This window comes from Melospiza georgiana, chromosome 4, assembly GCF_028018845.1.
Source record: "Melospiza georgiana isolate bMelGeo1 chromosome 4, bMelGeo1.pri, whole genome shotgun sequence".
Classification (NCBI taxonomy): Eukaryota; Metazoa; Chordata; class Aves; order Passeriformes; family Passerellidae; genus Melospiza; species Melospiza georgiana.
Window position 1 is genome coordinate 16598278 of NC_080433.1, and position 22442 is coordinate 16620719.

A 22442-nucleotide genomic window follows, 5' to 3' on the forward strand; every position below is an offset into this window, starting at 1 on the left:
GGCCCAGGGAAAACCTACACAGACATGACTGCAGATGGTGTCACAGGTGCTCAGCATATGCACATCACCTTTGTTTCTTCCTTCCAGCCTGTTTTGTCTATTCCTACTAAGGAGAAAAGCTGTCTTACAGAAAGAATGGCCAGCGTAGTTTGATGCGTTATCAAATACAGAGAAAAGAATTTGCTTTATGAAACAGTGGGTGAATTTTCTACGCAAACACATTTTATCTTAATTGCAGCCTTCCATGTGATTGCAATGTAACTGAGAAGATGATTACCAGCAACAGATTATCCGTTCCTTTCAGAGCTTCTTGGTGTTTTGCTCTTTGTCTAAGGCTTACATTTTAAGCAAGAAAAACAAGTTATCCTGTGAATACCTCAGGTGAGAAGGTGGTCTGTTGTTTACTGTACTGAACAGTAACTCAAACATTGGGCTTAATTCAGTTCTCTCTCTCTCTCTCTCTCTGTGCAACCAAATAACACAGCACAGCATTTGTGATATGGGAATGATGCTTCCCCACTCCACAAGAGGACCAAGCCCACTAATATTCTAGAAGCATTCAGATTGCTGAGAGGCAGGGTTGCACTGATGCACTTTGAAGAGAGCCCTGGGTTTCATGTGGGTTCTTCTTAAGAATTCTTTAAAAACCTAGAAATGGTCCAGAGAGTGCTTTGCTTTTAAAAGGTTTTCCTGCAGAAGATGAGGAGGACGTTGGAGTGGAGTAGTTCCTGCCTGTTCCCTGCACAGCTGCGGAGTGGAACACGTTGTTCAGCTGGTTCTGTGGATGTGGCCATCAGGTGTGGTCAGGTCCAGCAGAAACCATTGTTGTAGACTAATAGACCCTCTTGGTACAACAGCCCAGTGTCTTTAACTGGACTGTACCCAGTGCTGGAAGAGCTGTGGCTTGTGATTACTTGACCCAAGCCATGACCTCAGCATTCCCCTCTGAGGATCTGTGCCTGTGGGGAATGGTGGGGAATGCTTCTGAACCCAAAGCTCATCCCATTGCTAGGGAGCAGTTTGTTTCTGAGAACTGGTGGCATGAGTTTAGTCATTTTGTAAGGAAAAAACATCAAACAAAGCTCAGTGAATGACCATGTAGAAAGAAAAGGCAAAGAAAGGAAGTCAAGCAAACTGTTTTTAGTCACTCACAGCCATTCTTTCCTGAGTCTTTTATTCCTTCTTGTGAGAGCCTTCTCGCCTCTGTGTGCCTTCCCACCAGGACAACTTTGTGATGTGGAAGATGGAAAAAGCCGGGTCTCAAGTTCTTGTCCAGTCTCTTAGGTCCTCTGGACTGATGATAATGAACTAGCTTTTGGACTGAGGTTGCAGAAACTCCAGGAGTCAACAGTTTCTTGGGATTCAGCCTCTGGCTTCTCCAGAAAACAGCACTTTCCTCAGTCTTTACCTATACAATGGCTCTTCATCATGTCCTTGACCAGCATGGAGACCTTTCTTTTCTCTGTCCCACTCTTTCATTTCTCCTGGACCTTTCATGCCTTTCCATTTGTTCTTCACTCTGATCAGCCTTTGCTTTTCCATGGCAAATAAGTAGAATACCATGAGGTGGTTGGAAAAATGTAATAGACATAGTATCCCTTTGTGCAATCCCAAACACCTGGGCCTGAAAGCCCATCTTTGTGGCTTTGAACTTCACTGGAATTTTGGTCATTTTTTTCCCTTCTTTGCTGGGGAGCTGGAATGCTGAAGCATCCGCACCCTCCTGTCATTGCACACACACTGTTGGAGATTTTGCAATGAAAACATAATGGTATGGATCTGGCAGCTTGGATGGTGCAGCTCATTGAGCAGATGCCAATAACAGCTGAATATTAAATATTATTAAGAAGAAGATATAAAATAAAACTGTGAGATAGCATATGTTGGCTGGTACCAAATATCTTCTAGATGTTTGGAAGGATGAGATTCAGCTTGGGAGTTACTTTGATAAAACTATTGCACCATTGCTGCCAGCTCAGTGTATGTATTCGAAACAGAAGGATTTTGGAAACACTGAGTAGTAAAGGTCAGCACATACATTCCTAGTCAAGCTATCATGGCACTGAGATTTGCTGCACAACAAGGCTGGGATCCCTGTGGCAATTTAAAGCCATGAATGCTCCCTGCATTTTGCCACCCCATCAAGAAATTCAGAAGGATGAAGCAGACCTAATTTTTCTCATGGTGCTGGTGCCTGGGTTGGCTTTATCTGGCCTAAGAAGAGCTGGTGGCTGCAGTGCCCAGGCAGGGGATGGCAAAGGTGCCTGGGCACTGACTGCTGCATGACCAACCTCTGAAACCTATGAGCTAAGATCTTGCTGGTGTTTTAATAATGATGTGTCCCAGCACTCTCTTTCCACCTGCTTGGAGTCATCCTCATAAGAAGGGATGAGTAAGCACCAACACCTGTGGCCGGCAGTGCCTGTGAAGGACCTGCAGATGCAGTGAGACAAGCACAGGTCAGCACCCTGCCTGCAGCACCTACCCCTGGGTGCTGGAGGTGGGCGGAGAGGGACCTGCCTGTGCCCAGCAAGGAGGAAACCTGACTCCTGGGAGCTGGATCCCAAACAAACAGCACTGCCAGCACTGTAAAAGTAAATAGCAGAGGAGATACAGCCAGAAAATAGAAAAGGTCTTCTCCTCTGAGCCTGAGACACCACAGAGGTAAGAAAGCTTTGCTAAATTTAGTAAAATCTTGCTTAATATTGGGGGCATCTGATCATTTGTGTGATCAGATAGCCCCACTGTCACCTGCAGGGAAAGTTCTCAGCCAGAGAAGGTCCCTGACCTTACTGACAGAGTTCCCAGGTGGTGTCACAGGCAGCACTGCATGTTGTATGGCCTTTGTGCCTCACAGCCCTCTGGAGAGGGGTCACAGCATCATTCTGATGGGTCCCAGCAGCAGTTTCACTGTACTCTTGGTTGTTCCTTTCAGCTGGAGGATTTTTATTTTCCCTGCCAGCAACAGCTTTGTTACTGCTGTTCTTTTGGCTCTTGTAATTGGTGTTTAGTTGGATTTACAAATAGAGGGAAATGTGTGACTCCCTGAAGATAGACACTAGCTGCTCCATCAAGGCAAACAGGGCTGTGAAGGTTTGGATGAGCAAAACTCAGGTTGGTAGGGAATGTTAGGAGGTTTACTGTGCCTGCATGGATTTCTGGTTTTATTTGAGATGCTGGAGAGTGTGTCCCACCTGCTTACTAGCTGCTCTTTGTGGTTTTATTTGTGGCAGAGACTAGTGTGGTTCTCACATTAGGTGATACCTGCTGCCTCTGAGGTGTCTGGGTGCTGTGGGATGCTGGAGATGGCCCTGCAGCCTTCTGCTTGAGCACATGACCCTCACTGTGAGTTCTGCACAGCAGCACCAGGGCCTGGGGTTCCCTCCCCTTTTGTGGAGGAGTTGTGGCACTTCCCAGAAGGAATGCCCATAGCCCAGAGCAGGCACCAGTGAAATGCTCCAAGACCCCTCAGTAAACAGTAGCAGGGCATGCCAGCATCAGGGTGGGTGGGCAAAGGCCCAGGCCTTGATGCTTGTCCTGCCACCACTGTGGGCTGTGCCTGCCGCAGACATTTTGGGGGAGAGTGTCTGTTGAACCTGACAGAGTGTGATGTGGCAGCTTAGGGCAGAATGTGTTTGCAGGTCCCTAGTCACAAAGGAACAGAAAAGGAGAAGAACAGGTGCCCAGATTTTGTTATTGCAGAGCCTTTGGCAATTCAGACACACAGTAAATCTTTACCTCTTCCCATGGGCTCTTCTAGGCACCTTGTTTGGTTTTTGTTGAGCTGGTTCCACTTGGAAGTAGTCCCTAGCTGTTGGCCATCATAATCAGCTGGTGACTCTGTGGCACTGCTGAGAGACAGATGTAACCAATATCCTTTGCATATTCTTTGGTGCTGGGCTCTAATGACCTGTGACAGCAAGGTCAGTACATGTGACCCAGCTGACTAATCTGCCATTAGTCCTTAGTGACCTTCTTCTAGCTGCACCTCAGTATAGGATCTGGGTGTCCATGCTGGAGTACTGTAATTCCATGCTTTCTGTGTTCCTGCTGCCCTCTATCTCAAAGGGAATTTTGTATCTCTCATTGAATGCTCTCAGTCATTAATTCCCTCCAGCTCTCACCCTTCTGCAGCCTCCCTGATCTCTGCTGGTTGGTTGTGAACACCACCTGGGCCAAGCCCAGCACTCTTGAAGGGAGGTCATCAAAGGAAAGGGGGTCAGCAAAGTGCAGATGCAGTGCCTGAGCACGCACTCAGCAGTTGTGGGTTTTACCAATATGTGTGCTTAGGATTAACATGAGTTTTTCTGATGAGGAAAAGCAACAGTGGCCAAAAGAGGCCAAAAGATCTAGTGCTGAAAGCCAGAAACACTGACAGGGGAATCCAGCTTCCAGTTGCAATCCAGAATACTTGGCTGTGTTTATGGGTGCCCTGAGAGGATGGGGATTAGTGTGCCAAGGGATGAAGCAGAGGGTTGGTTTGCAGCAGGAAGCTGTGTGCTGTGATGGTGTTTGCAGGGGTCCCAGGATGAGGGAAGCGATGAGAATGTTGACTCCATGTTTAGAAGGCTTGATTTATTATTTTATGGTATATATTATATAAAAACTATACTCAAAGAATAGAAGAAAGGATTTCATCATAAGGCTAGCTAAGAATAGAAAAGGAATGATAACAAAATCCTGTGACTGACCAACAGTCCAGACAGCTGGACTGTGATTGGCCATTAATTAGAAACAACTACATGAGACCAATCACAGATGCACCTGTTGCATTCCACAGCAGCAGACAATCATTGTTTACATTTTGTTCTTGAGGCCTCTCAGCTTCTCAGGAGAAAAAATCCTAAGGAAAGGCTTTTTCATAAAACATGTCTGTGGCAATGTGCTGTTTGGGTGAGGAGCTAACTGCTACCCCTGCCACCCTCAGGGTCCTGGGGTTAGGGAGCTGGCTGGGTCCCCTGGCTCTGCCTCAGTGGGAGCTCCCACCACACTGAGCACTTGCAGAGTGCAGCACCTCTACTCATACCCAGCTCCACTGGGGAGCCTCCAACAGGGGCAACCACTACTGCTAGTATCAGGTCTTGGCTCCTGGAGATGCAGCATCTTTTAGAATGGCGCTGCATTTCACTGCCCTCTGGGCTGGGGAAGCTGTCACATGCTCTCTTGTCTTAGCAGGTCTCCAGTCTTCCCTAAGGCAATCCCTAGACTTTCCATAAAAGCAGCCAGTATGATGTGATGACTGATGTCTCTCCATTCAATTAACTTACCCTGTGATGTTTCTATGTGTTTTTCACCAAAACCCTAATGGGAAGGACATCTTCCAGTAGCTGCATGAAACTCATATTTGACTGTATGTGAAAGTTTCCACTCCACTGTGAGAAACTGCCTTGCTGTTTTCTTGCTCAGGTGACTGTTGTGAGATCTCACAGGTAAATCCTAGTCCTGCCTGCAGTGACAGCAGGAGCTGAGATGGCCACTGCACCAAAAGAGGCAGAAAATGCTATTGGCTTGGAGGAAATCCACACAGAGAGAAAAGAGCCACCAAAAGGTGGGTTTCTATTGACAGGACTGGAAATTTGGGTCCTTGTTTAGCTGGGGTAGAGGGAAGGTCCTCAGTTGTGCCACTCCAGGCACTTAAAACCTCTGTACATGGAGCCCCAACATCATCACCCTACATTCCCCTCCCACCACGCCTACCAGGCTGGCAGCTGCTGCCTATGGCAGTGGGAAGAGCTGGATGGCTTGGCTTTTCTCAGGCCTCTGCTTTGTGTAAACATTCTATTATATTGGTAATTTGAGGATTCATTTACTTGGAATAATTTTTGAAATGTTAATCTGTTTCAAAAGCATTTTAAATAGTACAAGGCTGTCCTTCCTCCGTTTTCACTGGCTGCTGTTTCACCCCTGCCACCAGGACATCCAGGGGCTGGTCAGTGGACATAAAGCTGGTAGATGTTTCCAGGCTTTTTCTGGTGCAGTCCCACAGGAGTATGAGACATTTTTTATGAAGAGGAGGTACAATTTGACTGCTAATAGGTTTTGTGTCTTAATATTCTTTTCATGTTTAGGACAAAAGACATTTACAGTGGAAGAAGCTGTGGAAACCATTGGGTTTGGGAGGTTCCATATCATGCTTTTCCTCATCATGGGCAGCACTGGGGTAGGTATCTGTAGCCATCTGGGCTGGCCTGAAAAAAGCTTTCTTCTCATTTTTTTCTCATTGCTGTGCAACAACAACCATAAGCACATACTGCTGCCAGCCCATTTTTCCCATACGTACCTTCTCAAGCAGGATTTCTGCAATTTTCATCCTTAGTGAAAGTAGATTTTGGTCCCATTGATATCAGACCCATTTCAGGGCAAAGCTGAGTGGGTTGGCCCAGAGCATCATGGTTTGGTCCCTGTTGTGGAGCACTGTTAGGACACATCTTCAGTTAGGGCCTGAAGGTTAGGTTCGGCTTCGCAGTTGTATTTTTCGTGTCATCCCCATGGCACCCAAATCCTGTGCAATCTGGCTCAGAATGCCAGGCATCTTCTCACCCCTGGCTACCTGAAAAATTTCATAACTTTCATGGTCTTGGGTTAATTGTGTATCTGTTTTGGGAACTTGGGCAAAAGCTGAAGGCCAGGCTGGGCTAAAAATGTAATGAGGGTCTATCCATGAAGATTGCTGCAGCTGAGGTTAAAAAGTCTGAAGCTGTGTGTAAATATTCAGCTCGTTCCTAACTGAAGCCAGCACTGGGGCACACAGCCGATGGAGCAATGATGTTTTTAACCAAAAACAGTTTCAAGAGTTCATGATAGATGCCTGAATCCACAGCAAGGTATCCAAGCAAGCAGCTTGGTTTCCAGAGATGGTTGAAGATCTTCTAACAACCCAGCAGGATAAGAGTCTTCTCTGCCAAAGATGACTCTTTCCAAACTTCCCAGATACACAGTGTTCCTTTTTCCCCTCCCTGTCACCCAGATCTCCCAGGTCAGGAACACTGCTCAGACCACTGTGGAGGTACCTTGGCTTCACAGGACTGTTCTGACATGGTGGAACTGCCATGGCTGCAGGCCTTGTAGGACTGAAAGACTTTTCCCTGTGGGTTTATTGTGGTTTCCCTTCTTGCTGACACACACACTTGTTCCCAAAGGTGGTTGAAGCCATGGAGATCATGCTGATAGCTGTTGTGTCCCCTCTCATCCGATGCGAGTGGCAGCTCCAAGACTGGCAGGTGGCTTTAGTGACAACAGTGAGTGACTCATGTTCCCCTAAACTGGTCCTCCACCATGTGGCCATAATCTTGGGTACCACCATGGGTTTTGGAAAGCATATTTCCCAGCAAACCAAATTCCTAGGTTTTGGCAGGGACAAGAACAGCGCCACAACTGCAGACATCAGAAATTAAGCTGATGAGAGCAGATGTCCATGCTCAGAGCAAGTAATGCCAAAGCAAATCTCCACTTCCACATTCTTATTTTGAAAACCCTGCCACCCACCCCCAGCTTTGAGGGTTGTAGCAGTGAGTGCCTACACAAAGGAAGCCACCCCTGAAAGCCTCTGGGTTCTGGGCGCCACAGTTCATCCTGCTGCCCTGAGAACGCACAGCTCACCCACAGCTCAAAGAGCAGAGATGCCCCATGTAGCTGGGAATGTGCCCTCCACAGCTGTGTTCCAATCCTCCTCAGATGGTGTTTTTTGGCTACATGGTGTTCAGCATAGTGCTCGGGCTCCTGGCTGACCGCTACGGCCGCTGGAAGGTGAGTGACCGCTGGGGCTGTGCATCCTTTTCCTGCGCTCTACAGGAGCCATGCACCTGGCTGAGCCTGTGCCTTAATGACCCTAATTCCTGCTCTTTTGCAGATCCTGCTGCTCTCCTTCCTCTGGGCAGCCTATTTCTCCCTGCTGACCTCGTTTGCCCCGTCCTACGCCTGGTTTGTGTTCCTGCGGGCCATGGTGGGAGGCGGCGTGTCGGGCCACGCGCAAGGGTAAGGCTGTGCCAGTCACCTTCCAGAGAAGGTAACGGAGGGGCTGCAAGGGGAAAGGGACCAAATTCCCACATCACCTTCAAACAAAAAGTCATTCTGTAATTTCCCTAAATCCTGGTCAACTGGCCTAATTTGCAGTTCCCAAGGACTCCTGAGGCCGGGAGTAGAGGGGGCAGCTGGTTTACATTAAACTGGTGACAGAGGGGTTATTAAGCACATATAAAAACAATTAGACAGGTAACAGATGAGTTACCTGTCTAATTATTTTTATGAGTAAAATGAGTAAAGGCTGCTTCCTCCTTAAAAAAAGTCACAACAATTCTGCTTAAGCAGAAAATTGTTTTTGAATTATGTGAAACGTTCCCACTGAAATTAAGTTTTTGTCTTGTTGGGGCAGGAAGGAGGATGTGAGGAAGAAAAATTCACAATATTAACAACCACTTCTCTAGGGGCCAGGAAAAATAGGGATTTTTTTGTTGACTCTCTTATGGAAACAAATGAAACATTTCAGCACCATCCATGGTTCCTGGTTGCTGCCCACAAAGGAAAGCCCTAAACTGGTCACATTGACCCAAAAGCCCTTTGCTGAAGGAAAGGATATAGAGGAAAGAGGTACTGTTGGGAGAAGGCACCAGAGTCATGCATCTGCTGAGCTACTGACACAGCCTCCCTCACAAGAGGGCCTCTCTTCCCTGGCCATGGAGGCTGCTCACGAGCCTCATGAGGATGGAAGGAAATGAAACATTTTATAAAACACTTCACTGGCTGAGACAGAAGGAGCTACTGAGGGCCTCTTCCCACCCCTCTCTCCCTGTCCAGCTAAGGAAAAACAATTCCACTGGGGACCTTGAGAGATGACTGTGCCACGAGCCCCCTGCCCCAAGGGCATGCCAACCATTTAAAAAGCAGAACATTTCATGGAAAAAAACCCTTTACTAAAATGAACATATCTATGCCTGTGCTGACACCTCAGTCACCCCACAGGACCTTCCCATAGGTTTCCTGATGTATGGACTGCAGTGTTTACCTGCTTGTATCCCACAGCCATGGGCTGGAAAGCATTCATGCCTTGCATGTAATTTGGTGCTGGAGTGGGAGGAACATTGGACAGGGGTTCCTTGTGTCTGGGTGTTCAAGGTGGAAGAGGGATGGTAAAAGGGATAATATTCCTTCCATGAGTTGAGCTGAAATGTTACTTGATTTGTATGGAAATTCTCATTGCAACTGTATTTCTGCTTTTTTTCCCCCTCTTTTGCTAGACTTATCATAAAAACGGAATTTTTGCCCACCAAATATCGGGGATACATGTTGCCCTTATCTCAGGTAAAAATGAGCACATCACTGTTTTTTCTGTCTCCAAGTCCCAGGAGATTACTTAAAGCCACCCAGCAGTGGCTTTAAGTACAGTTGTATCCACAGCAAATTATTGTTTTTTACCTGGAGCTGATTAAGACTCCCTTCACTGTCCTTCCCCAAATGTTTGTCTTTCCCTTTTTCCTCCCACCCAAGCCCAGCTTCTCAGACAGCCACAGGATGGCTCAGTTGAACCTCAGCATTCCCTAGCACATTTCCCCATCTGCCCACAGAACTGGATCAGAAGGGAAGAAAATAAACGAATCATTGCCCTGTGTTCATGTTCTAACCCCTTGCTTTCCCTTGGAAAGGTGTTTTGGTTGGCAGGATCCTTGTTGATCATTGGCCTGGCATCAGTGGTGAACCCAACCATCGGCTGGCGGTGGTTGATCAGAATTGCCTCCATCCCTGGCATCCTTCTCATCCTGGTGTTCAAGGTAGGAAGATCTCCACTCTCCACTCCCTGCTGTACTGCCACTGCTCTGATGTCTGCCCAGGCACCATTGCCCTCCACTGTCTTTATCCTGGGGTTCTTCTTGTGTCCTCCTTTCTCCTCTTCAGTCCTCTCACTCAGCAGCTTGGTAAGGTCCTGAAGTCCTGGCCGGGCTGCAGACCAGCTTCTGGGAGATGCCACCTTGCTGGTGATGGCCTGGCCTTACTGGTCTGCTGTAGCCCTCCAGCAGCCCAGGTTCCAGTGTCCAGGCTGCCAGCAGGGATTGTAGTGATAGGCCAGGCACCAAGAGGAAGACAGGCTGGATAGTGTATGAAAAAAAATGACAAATAATACCTTCAGTCTAATGCTGGGCACAGCACACTCTCTTCAGTCTTAACATTTTCTAGGGCTGAGGAAAGTAGCCTCAGTGAAGTGTTCACAGTTTCCCCAGGTTTCCTTCTGCTCCAGGAAAACCAGCCTTGGACATGAAAACCATCTGGTTTGTGCAGGGTGGTGTGGAAAATCCCTGCTTGCAGTGCTCATGGGCACTGCAGTGCTGAGCTGTAGCTGCTGGAGGCTATCAAGATGTAAAAGCTCTTCCTGCAGCTGGGTGAATGCACATTTCCATCTGGGGTGCTACCTGGGCAGGCAAATGTAAGGTTGCTGTGAGTGTACAGATGTATCACCTGGATGTTTAATTTCCCTGATTATTTTTGCCAGAAAATTTGGATACCTGAAGTTTTTAATCCAGGGGAAAAGAAAAGACAGAGTTAGTATACATACCTTTAAGAAAGGGGCCTTTAATTTACATTTGAGTGAAATAGATGTAATTGTTTATAATTTAATAGAGCAATTTAATTTAAAAAGCATTTTATTTTGGAAAGAGCACCAAATGCTAGTGACTAGTTACATTTCAGCCACTTCTTCCTTTTTATTAAAATGGCCTTGTTGTGCCTTCCAAGACTTTTGCTTCAGCACTAATATGTGCCTCATGTCATTTTAGAACACCAATTAATTCAGGATTGGTTTTGTTAAACCTGTGTCTTTGGCTTTCACCTTTCACAAGCACTTGACCCAGATCAGGTGGCAGACCCCTGGGAGCTAGACCCCAAATGGGATTGTTGGGCAGGGTGAGTCCCCCAGCATGGGGAATGGGGGGCTGGGGCACACAGAGTACCCCAGTGACCACCTTAACCATGATCAGAGTGACCACCTTGACCTGTGACTACTTTGAGAGTAACCACCTGTTCTTCATGATCACCTTGTCCACCTTGAGAGTAACCACCTGAACCCTGCGACCACCAGGACCCTCTGACCCCCCTGAGAGTGTCAACCTGACCTTGGGGCCACCTTGACCACCTTGAGAGTGACCACCTGAACCTTGTGACCACCTTGTCCACTTTGAGGGTGATGACCTTGACCCTATGGCCACCTGGACCCTCTGACCACCCTGAGAGTGACCACCTGGACCTTGTGACCACCTTGACCATGACCCCAAAAACCCCAAACCCAAAATACCAAAACCAGAGTCCCCCAAATCCCAAACCACCAAACCTCAAAATCCCCAAACCCAAAAACCCCAAAATCCCCAAACCCCAAAAAAACTCAAATCCCAAAACCAAAATCCCACCCCCAAAACCCATGGGGAAGGACAGACAGGAAACTGCTCCAGCTCATGAGGTGCCCTGTGCCAAGCTGAGCAGGCTCCTGGGCACGCTGTGAAGCTGTGAGTAGGACAGGAGAGGTGCAGAAAGGCTCCCTGCTCTGTTTCCAGTTCATCCCGGAGTCGGCTCGGTACAACGTGTCCACGGGGAACGCGGGGGCTGCGCTGGCCACGCTGCAGAGGATAGCCAGGATCAACGGGGCAGCCGTGCCAGAGGGACACCTGAGGGAGCCTGCCCAGGTGAGTCCAGGGATCCAGCCCACCCATCCCAACAGGGCTGCCAGCATCTGGGCTTCAGGGAGGGAGCGGGACTGCCAACCACATCTTGCTCTGATCTTGCATCCTCCTTGCCTGATTCTTTTCCAAACAACTGCTGAAAGTAATGATGAAGATGTCAGTTTTCTTTTGGAGAAATGTGACAGTGTTCACAGGGGTCTCAGGTTGAGGGAAGAGACTAGGGTCTGTCTCTATGTTTCAGAGGGCTTGATTTATTATTTTATAATATATATTGCATTAAAACTATACTAAAAGGATAGAAGAAAAGGTTTCATCAGAAGGCTAGCTAAGCTAAGAATAGAATAGCAAAGAATGATAACAGAAACTTCTGTCTCAGACAGAGCGTCTAAGCTAACTGACTGTGATTGGCCATTAATTAGAAACAACTCTATGAGACCAATCACAGATGCACCTGTTGCATTCCACAGCAGCAGATAATCATTGTCTACATTTTCTTCCTGAGGCCTCTCAGCTTCTTAGGAGGAAAAATCCTAAGGAAAGGATTCTTCATGAAAAGATGTCTGCGACAGAGAAACAGTAACCTTGGCCTTCAAAACTGAATGGAATTTTTGGCTCTTTTTTTCTTTGCTGTGAAAAATTTTGGGCTAAGAAAATATTTGCTTCCTTTCCCTACTGGCAAAGCATGCTGTTCCTTATTGCCCACCCATCCTGCAGGGATGTTCCCTCTGCCATGGGATCTGGGAACTGTCCCTTGGGGTCTCTCTCAGTGTTGTGACTGGACAGGCTGCACAGATCCCTGCCATGAGCTCAACCCAGCGCTCCCAGAGGCTTCTCCAAGCCCCTGGCCTGGCTTGTCCACTGTGTCCCAGGACCACAGATCCTGAGTGTGGAACCACAGACCAGCAGGAGAGGGTCAAAGGAGGAGAGACCTTTTCACTGATAGCATTACCTGTACCTGTAAGCAGCTGAGCAGCTCAGGAGTGGATTGCTGCTGGACTGAAGTGCCCAAAAACATGTGTGGGTGTCCTTTGACCCCCAAGACAGGAAGATAAGACAAATCCATTGTTCAGGCCCCCAAAATTATTCAGCTCTTTTAAATCCCTTTCATGGATCTTTTTCCTGCATATTCAATCCCACAGACACCGAGTATTGTCCTTAGCAATTCATGCAGGATGCTGCTATTGTATTGGAATTAGTTAGGATTAAAGCTTGCCTGTAATTTAATTGAATTTATGTAATGGACCCACATTGGATGTGGGAAAGGCTGTTGTTAGTTTTGCCCTCTCTCAGGCTTAACCAATAATGAGGAAAATAAAAATAAGGTCAACCCACACCATCCCTGTGAACTTGTCTCCCCTTGGTGGTGGGACCCTGGAGGGCAGCAGGTCAGGCAGGGCCCCCAGTGCCTGCCAGTCTCTGCTCACTGGCACTCCAGACTCTCCAGAAAGATGTATGTGTCCAAAAGCTTGCTTCACAGGCAGAGCAGTGAGAGCTGACAGAAGCCCCAGCAATGCTGGCCCCCCAACAGAAACCAGGGCCCCTCTGGCACCATCACAGTCACAATGGGACCAGACTGCTCAGATCTGGGGGTCCTTGGGGGCCAGGAGAGCTCAGGATGTTCTCTTCTCCCCTCCTCCATCCTTTGCAGTGCAGCTTCCTGTGGGTTTGTTGTGGGAAGCAGGGCTTTGCTCTCTGGAGGCTTGCTGGGTGCTGTGTTGCACCATCTGTGACTCTGTGCCACAAGCAGCCTGGGGCCAGGAGGGGCACAGGAGGGCCTGGAGTGACATCTGCTCTCACAAATGCCTTTATAGAAACTTCTATTTCTATTGTGTGATTTTCAGGAAAGAAGGGGAAGATTCAAGGACCTCATCCACCCCAAATACCTCAGAACCACTTTGCAGATATGGATCATATGGTAAATATTTTTTGTCTCTTGCTTATCAGCTCATTCTCTTGGTTGACAGTGTGCAGGGAGCAGGATTCTCCCTTTGACTCTGCCTTTAACAGGACACCACTCTGCCTCTGATGGTGGCAGGGTGAAGGGACATGGATCACCATAGGTTTGTCCTGTTTCAGAGCACACCTCAGACACCCTGACTGGTTGCTGTAAACTTAGGCAGAAAAGGGCTGGACTTCCAGGATGATGCTGAGTCCTTCCTCAGGACAGAGCAGCTCCTGGGAGCCATGGGGCAGAGCCCACACCTGACTGCAGTGGGACCAGCTGTGTGCCTGCAGCTCTCCTTCCCTGCTTGGGGAAAACTTATTCTCCCCAGGGACTGCCAAAGGACTGCTGAGACAGGGCTCTGACAGAAACACATCCACCATTACCAGTGCTGCTCCCTGGGGGAAATTAAGGCTGAGGAGACAGGTTTCATATGCAGTGTTCCTAGGAGCTGTATGCAAGGGTAATACATGTTTCATTGGCTTTGCTCTCTGGAATGGAAATGTATAAATAATAATTGAGAACCCATCAACCCAAAATGTTGTGAAGTCAGGCCTTGAATTTTTTATGTTTCTTTTCCCCTTGACTTCTATGAATGTTATGAAATATCTTTTTGGTTTTTTATCTTTCTTTGTCTCCTAGTTGTCCCAGGAGCTCCTGGTTCATTCTCAGGTCTGCATTTCCATCCCCCTCAGCATTTCCTGCCTTCCCAGGTGGCCCAAATTCTGCTGCTCATTTCTGAAACTGCCAGGGGGGATAAAAAAGTGAAAATTACTTTTCAGCCTGCTTATGATCAGGTGTATTCTGAATTACTTGATAATGACAAAGCAAGGCTGCCCTCACCTGGGTCCCCCAAGGGGTCACAAGTCCTGTCGGCAAACCTGCTCCAGCATGGGCTGCTCTCTCCACAGACCCACAGGTCCTGTCAGAAACCTGCTCCAGCATGGGCTTCCCATGGGGTCACAGCCTCCTTCAGGCATCCACCTGTTTTGGCATGAGAACCTCCAAAGGCTGCAGGTGGATCTCTGCTCCACTGTGGACTTCCATGGGCTGCAGGGCACAGCTGCCTCACCATGGGAAGCGTGGGAATCTCTCTTCTGGCACCTGGAACACCTCCTGCCTTTCATTCTTTACTGACTTGGGTGTTTCTCACACCAGAGATGTTTCTCAAACATGTTCTCACTTCTTTCTCTGGCTGCTGTTGCTCTTTTCCAGTTCTAACAAATGTTATCCCCGAGGCACTACTGGTATTGCTGATGGGCTCAGCCTTGGTCAGCAGCTGGAGTTGGCTGGCATCAGCTCTGTTGGGCATGGAGGAAGCTTCCAGAAGCGCTTCCCATAGAAGCCACTCCTGTAGTCCCAACCCACTCCCAAAACCTGGCCATGCAAACCCAATACAAAGCTGGGCTATGAGCTGGGGTGAGGTTTACTGAGAAAGAGCAGTGCCTGGATGTAGGAAGGAGGGCAGTGCCATGGCACAGGTGACCAGTGGCCTGCTGGATGCCAGAGCCACCTCTCTGCTCAGGTAAGGGGCTCCATCATGCAGCAGCAGAGGGTGGTCACCAATTGTGGCAGTGTTGTTGTGAGGGTCCCCAGGACGAGGTGAGAGATGAGAATTGACTCCAAGTTCTCAGAAGGCTGATTATATTATATTATATTATATTATATTATATTATATTATATTATATTATATTATATTATATTATATTATATCATATCATATCATATCATATCATATCATAGCATAGCATAGCATAGCATAGCATAGCATAGCATAGCATAGCATAGCATAGCATAGCATATCATAGCATAGCATATCATAGCATAGCATATCATAGCATAGCATATTATAGCATAGCATATTATAGCATAGCATATTATAGCATATTATACTATAGCATACTATACTATAGCATACTATACTATAGCATATTATACTATATTATAGCATATTATAGCATATTATATCACAGCATATTATATTGTATTATATCACAGCATATTATATCACAGCATATTATATTGTATTATATTTAGCATATTATATTTAGCATATTATATTATATTTAGCATATTATCATATCATATACTACAATATACTACAATGTATTATAGTACAGTATAGTATATTATAGTATATGAAAATTATATACTAAAATTATACTAAAGAAAGAGAAAGGAGACATCAGATGGCTAGACAAGAATGAATAATGAAAACTTGTGAGACTCAGAGTCTGACACAATTGGCTGTGATTGGTCAATAAGTTAAAACAATTCACACAGAACCAATCCAAAATGCACCTGTTGGTAAGCAACCTCCTAAACCACATTCCCAGCAATCAGATAATTACTGTTTACATTTCTTTTCTGAGGCTTCTCAGGAGAAAAATCGCGGCGAAGGGATTTTTCACAAAATATGACAGTGACAGCAGAGATTCCAGGGCACCCCAAACCTTGCATTTGAGTATCCTCACCTTCCCCATCATGGCTGCACCTCACTGCAACATTTCTCCCCACAGGCTTGGCATAGCTTTCGCTTATTACGGTGTTATCTTGGCCAGTGCTGAGTTGCTGGAGCGGGACCCCGTGTGTGGCTCTGCAGCCCTAGCCCTGCAGGACTCCAGTGATGACTCTGAGGAGAGCCACAGCCCCTGCCACTGCCACTTCTTTGGGCCTGCTGCCTACCAGAGCATGATCATCAGCACAGCCGGAGAGATCGCACGTAACTGCTTCCCCCATTCCCACTGCCATTCCCCTCTAACAGCGCTCACTGCAAAGGTTTGAGCTGTGCCTGCACTTGGTGACAGGGGCTGACATGAGCTGGGCACTGCTGGCAGCTTCTGGGATACAGACCATGAGCCTGTGGCTCCTGGCTCAGCAGGGCACTCAGTGGGACACACCTCAGGCTGGGCTGTGGGCAGAGTGTCTTGGTTTGGAAAGACAGGAGTCTCCTAAGGAAGGCAGGAGCCTCCCCCTGAAATGGAAAGTATAAACCCTCCCCACCCCTCCGAATTGCTATAAATTTCAAATTAAGGGGCTCTCAGGCAAAAATATATGGGAGCAGGAAAAAACAGTTCTTTAGTAGAGAAGGGGGAAAAAAAAAGGATAAAATAAACAATGCAGTACCTTAGAACAACACTGACAGTCAGAACACAACCTGACACGCTGTTGGTCAGAGTGTTGGTAGCAGTCCAATTGGAATTGTGGCTGCAGTCCTCCTGGAGTGTCAGGTGTGGTTCTGTTGGAGCAGGGATCCTGTAGAAGGGTGTAGTCTTCCTCTGAAGATCCAGTGGAAGGAGAGGCAGCTGTTCCTCTGGGAAATCCAGTGGAGAAGCCATGCTGGTGTTTCAGAACCTCTGGATTATATCTGGGTAGCAATGCTTGGCTCCTCCCTCTGGGTGGAGCATCTCCCAATGGGGTGTTATAGTTCTTATCAGCCATGCAGTGACATTCAATAGTCTGTTATCAGCAGATGTCCCCTCCCAGAGGGAGGTGTGATTGTGATCACTCAGAGAGAGAGAGATAAGGCAAACTGCCCACTTGACAAAAGACAGCTGCCATACAGATGGTAATAGAATACATCTTGCCTTGCAGTCTGGAACAGCAGAGGGAGCAAAACCACCCAGGCCTGTGCTGCCCACCCAGCCATGCCTTCCTTGCATGGCTCAGGACAGACATTGGTGTCCTGGCTCAGCACAGCCAATTTCAGAGAAGCACAGGCTTCACCATCTGAGGGGAAGGGTGAAACATAAGGGACATGGGGGCAAATCACAAACTTTGGGTGCAGGAGGAGATTATAGTGTTTGTGCATTTTACAGGATGTTTGGAAGGCACCAGGTATCTTTGAGTCACACTGTGGTATGTCTGTCAAGGCAGACAATCATTGCAGTTAGATCATCAAATGTTTAATGGTTTTCCTTTTTATTTCCAGTGAATCCTGTGAACATTCTCAGCATCAATCTCCTTGGAAGACGTCTAAGCCTGTGTATCACCATGGGATGTACAGCTCTGTTCTTTCTTCTCCTTAATATCTGCACCTCAAGGTACTCTATGTATCTTGTTTGAGGGTATGCAATGCTGAGGGCAGGAGCTCTGGTATTCTCAGGTCACCAGCCTGTCAGGCCAGTAATTCTTGTAGGTCTAAGAAAAGCCTCTGACAGGCTCTCCTTTTCCTGGGAAAGCTGTGGCAGCAGATTCTGTGGTGCAGTAGTGTGCAGAGGGGCTTACTTGTACTACTGAGCCCACGTGGCTTCCCCTAAGCATCCAACAAGCTGCTTTCTGGCACAGTCCAGAAAATTAAAAAACGTGTGGACAACATGCACTGGAAATAAGTTATATTTTTCATTCCATTTTTTCTCCTTTTTCTTTCTGGCATCTCTGCTGATGATGCTTGGTGACATTAACTCTGCTCCACATGGCTTTCTCTCCAGGGCAGGCATGGTTGGCTTTCTCTTCATGCTGCGTGCCTTGGTTTCAGCCAACTTCAACACCATCTACATTTACACAGCAGAGGTGGGTTCTCCTTGAGGTATGTTGAGCTGCTTGGAGGTTTCAAATACCCTTTGTGTATACCCAGGAATGCTGCCTGCTAGTTTGTGGACTAATTAGGAGTCACCTTCCTAGAACTGTGTAACTCTGGCATCTTGGCTCAGTGTTTTCATATGCAAGGTAAAAGAAGGAATCAGAAAACCAGCTTGGAGATGACAGGAGTAGATGGAAGAGGAGCGCCCTACTAAGCCAGCTGTCACTCAGCTCTTACAAAGCATTATTTTTGAGGATGTTGGGTACCACTGTCTTCTAAAATCCACAATCTTTCCCCTATTTAACCCCCACAGTGAGAAAACAAACTACCACTAAAAGGAACATTTTCCAGCACTTAAGGGGCTGTATGAGGTAGTATATGGGGTTATATCTATGATTCCTTTCACTTAATGGAAATTGCTGTCTGCAAAAGGTTTTAATCCTTTAAAGATCTTTTCTTCACACAACTTTGGAGCCATGAGTTCTGTGAGTTAAGTTTAAATTGTTGGTTTTGGTTTTCTTTGTTCTTTTATTAAAAAAAATTGTATGGTGTTAAATGGATTTCCTTGTTAATTGATTAAAGTGATCCAAAGCAAACAGAATTAGCTCCCTTGCACTTTTCATAGTGCACTGTAATATTTAAGCTTGCACCTGGCCTTAATACCACAATTTTAGCAGTTTTGAATAAGTTGCTGTTGATGTAAAGACCATTGCTGTACCGGCCAAAGCATAAATCAATTCTACTCGCAATTTAATCAATGATCAAAATCTTTTGAGCCAAGTGTCTGGGCTATTCTTTAATAACTTACTCAATTTGCTTGGCCCAGTAAAGTATTTAAAAAGGCTTATATGAGTATACTTGCTAAAATCTGTGGATATTAAGAGGACTAGAAGTTCAGTAAAATTCACATTTAAGTGTTTCATTGGCACAGGTGTTGGGGAAGTGTGAAAGATAAACAACACAAGGCATATTTTTCTAAGCCTATTTCTTACTGGGATCTGTTGTTCTTTTTCTTTCTTCTAAACAAAGGTGCTGTTGATAAAAATGAATAGGCTGACTTGAACTCTGCAGACAAAATCTTTTCTTCCTGCTTTCAAGTTGCAGGGGAGCCCAGCAGTATAAACAAAATTTTTCCTTTACCATCCAATCTAACCTCTGAGATTTTGATGATAGGGCGAGGAAATGAAGTAGTGGTAGTGATGCTAAACAAAGGGGAATCACAGCCAGCTTTGACTTGACCTAAAACTTTACTTGGGGCAAAAAAATGAGATATTTGTAATGACTCAAATGAGGCCCAAGGGAGCTTTTATTTCTTTTCATATCTTATCCCATTACCTGCCCTTGATAACACAATGGGTCTCTCTGATAAAAAGTTTTAAAAAGCTAAAGGAAAGTACAGATATTGCAGATTGCTGTTGCACTAATCCAAGTTATTTCTGGCCTGTTTTAGGTTTATCCCACCACAATGCGAGCGCTGGGGATGGGGACAAGTGGGGCATTGTGCCGTGTGGGAGCAATGGTGGCTCCTTTTATATCACAGGTATGAGCATGCTTGATAGTGTTGGTAAACATTGTGCTGAACACTACCATCAAATACAGAGATGTCCCTGAAATTCATCCAAACAAAAAGGGAGGATGTAATCAATTCCCTCCCAACCCCATATACAGAGTGCTTGGGTGGTCCATGCCAGATGCAGCTTTGAGAAACTCTCATCACAGAGTTCAGCTTACTAGTATTTGATACTTTCTGAAAACTCTTAAGGTTCACAAGATACTGTTTCTTCTATTATGGAGTCTCTCAGGCACTTGTGACCCTTTGTCCACTCTTAATTGCTATTTAGTGCCAATCCCCCACACCAACGAGCTGCTGTTTGATGGTCTTTGAACTGCAGGTTCTTATGAGTGCCTCTTTCTTGGGAGCCCTGTGTCTCTTCTCCTCTGTGTGCATCATCTGTGCCATCTCTGCAGTGACACTGCCCATCGAGACCAAGGGCAGGGCCCTGCAGGTGGGTACCACCCCTCCAGGAGCTCCTGTGGCTCCAAAAGCTCTTAGGGACTTGTGATGATGCAGCCAGAATCCAAGCCCAGCTCTCCTGAGTTTTCTCAAGCCTGACTGCCACTCACAGGAATGTGCTGAAGGAAAAGCAGCTTCAACCACTGCTATCCCATTTGCCCAAAGCTTGCTTCTTGTGAAAGAACAAGCCAGGATGCCTGCCCCAGCCACCTCATGTCAGTATGTGAGCTTTAGCTGGTGCAAGCCCTTCTTACGTCTCTCTCCAATGCGGACTTGAAGGTGCAGCTTCTCAGGCACATGCTCTGCTCTGCCTGTGCTGAAAGGAGAGAGGACAACAGATGCACAGAGCACCTAAAGTACCAAAGTAATTTCTTAATCAAATTCAAGGCCCCTTCATCAGTCCATCAGCTAAACACATGTAGTCAGTGTTCTCAATAAAGCAAATAGCCAAAACACTAAGCCCAAAGATTAAGGGGGAAAGTTTAATCAGAGGAGGTGGTGAGCAGTCCTGTGATTCCAATAAATTCATCTACACCAACATGGAGATTTTCACGGCATGCAGCAGCATGGCCACACCACTCTGTGTCTATTCAATTTCAACATTCTATTCTATTCTATTCTATTCTATTCTATTCTATTCTATTCTATTCTATTCTATTCTATTCTATTCCAATAAATTTCATCTCAATTTCAACATTCTATTCTATTCTATTCTATTCTATTCTATTCTATTCTATTCTATTCTATTCTATTCTATTCTATTCTATTCTATTCTATTCTATTCTATTCTATTCTATTCCAATAGATTTCGTCTCAATTTCAACATTCCATTCTATTCTATTCTATTCTATTCTATTCTATTCTATTCTATTCTATTCTATTCTATTCTATTCTATTCTATTCTATTCTATTCCAATAGATTTCGTCTCAATTTCAACATTCTATTCTATTCTATTCTATTCTATTCTATTCTATTCTATTCTATTCTATTCTATTCTATTCTATTCTATTCTATTCTATTCTATTCTATTCCAATAGATTTCGTCTCAATTTCAACATTCCATTCTATTCTATTCTATTCTATTCTATTCTATTCTATTCTATTCTATTCTATTCTATTCTATTCTATTCTATTCTATTCTATTCTATTCTATTCTATTCCAATAGATTTCGTCTCAATTTCAACATTCTATTCTATTCTATTCTATTCTATTCTATTCTATTCTATTCTATTCTATTCTATTCTATTCTATTCTATTCTATTCTATTCTATTCTATTCTATTCTATTCTATTCCAATAGATTTCGTCTCAATTTCAACATTCCATTCTATTCTATTCTATTCTATTCTATTCTATTCTATTCTATTCTATTCTATTCTATTCTATTCTATTCTATTCTATTCTATTCTATTCTATTCTATTCCAATAGATTTCGTCTCAATTTCAACATTCTATTCTATTCTATTCTATTCTATTCTATTCTATTCTATTCTATTCTATTCTATTCTATTCTATTCTATTCTATTCTATTCCAATAGATTTCGTCTCAATTTCAACATTCCATTCTATTCTATTCTATTCTATTCTATTCTATTCTATTCTATTCTATTCTATTCTATTCTATTCTATTCTATTCTATTCTATTCTATTCCAATAGATTTCGTCTCAATTTCAACATTCTATTCTATTCTATTCTATTCTATTCTATTCTATTCTATTCTATTCTATTCTATTCTATTCTATTCTATTCTATTCTATTCTATTCTATTCCAATAGATTTCATCTCAATTTCAACATTCTATTCTATTCTATTCTATTCTATTCTATTCTATTCTATTCTATTCTATTCTATTCTATTCTATTCTATTCTATTCTATTCCAATAGATTTCATCTCAATTTCAACATTCTATTCATTCTATTCTATTCTATTCTATTCTATTCTATTCTATTCTATTCTATTCTATTCTATTCTATTCTATTCTATTCTATTCTATTCCAATAGATTTCATCTCAATTTCAACATTCTATTCTATTCTATTCTATTCTATTCTATTCTATTCTATTCTATTCTATTCTATTCAAATAGATTTCGTCTCAATTTCAACATTCTATTCTATTCTATTCTATTCTATTCTATTCTATTCTATTCTATTCTATTCTATTCTTTCTATTCCAATAGATTTCATCTCAATTTCAACATTCTATTCTATTCTATTCTATTCTATTCTATTCTATTCTATTCTATTCTATTCTATTCTATTCTATTCTATTCTATTCTATTCTATTCTATTCTATTCTATTC

General features: G+C 44.9%; 1 protein-coding gene across 1 annotated transcript; it reads left to right on the forward strand.

Moving 5' to 3' along the window:
* The first annotated feature begins 5469 nt into the window (after positions 1-5469).
* On the forward strand, positions 5470-20187 carry SVOPL (SVOP like). The gene is made up of 14 exons (XM_058022339.1): positions 5470-5548; positions 6069-6160; positions 7140-7238; positions 7675-7746; positions 7850-7974; positions 9234-9297; positions 9639-9764; positions 11535-11663; positions 13502-13575; positions 16122-16324; positions 17534-17645; positions 18033-18114; positions 19575-19664; positions 20017-20187. Exons 1-14 carry the CDS (start codon positions 5470-5472, stop codon positions 20185-20187), a joined length of 1518 nt encoding a protein of 505 aa, XP_057878322.1.
* The last annotated feature ends 2255 nt before the right edge of the window (positions 20188-22442 follow it).

Excerpts from the sequence above, each read along its gene's own strand:
- SVOPL (XM_058022339.1), top strand. The coding sequence starts at position 5,470 with ATGGCCACTGCACCAAAAGAGGCAGAAAATGCTATTGGCTTGGAGGAA. Across the intron at positions 18,115-19,574 it reads TCTACATTTACACAGCAGAG|GTTTATCCCACCACAATGCG; the intron begins GTGGGTTCTCCT and ends GGCCTGTTTTAG. Across the intron at positions 19,665-20,016 it reads TGGCTCCTTTTATATCACAG|GTTCTTATGAGTGCCTCTTT; the intron begins GTATGAGCATGC and ends TTTGAACTGCAG.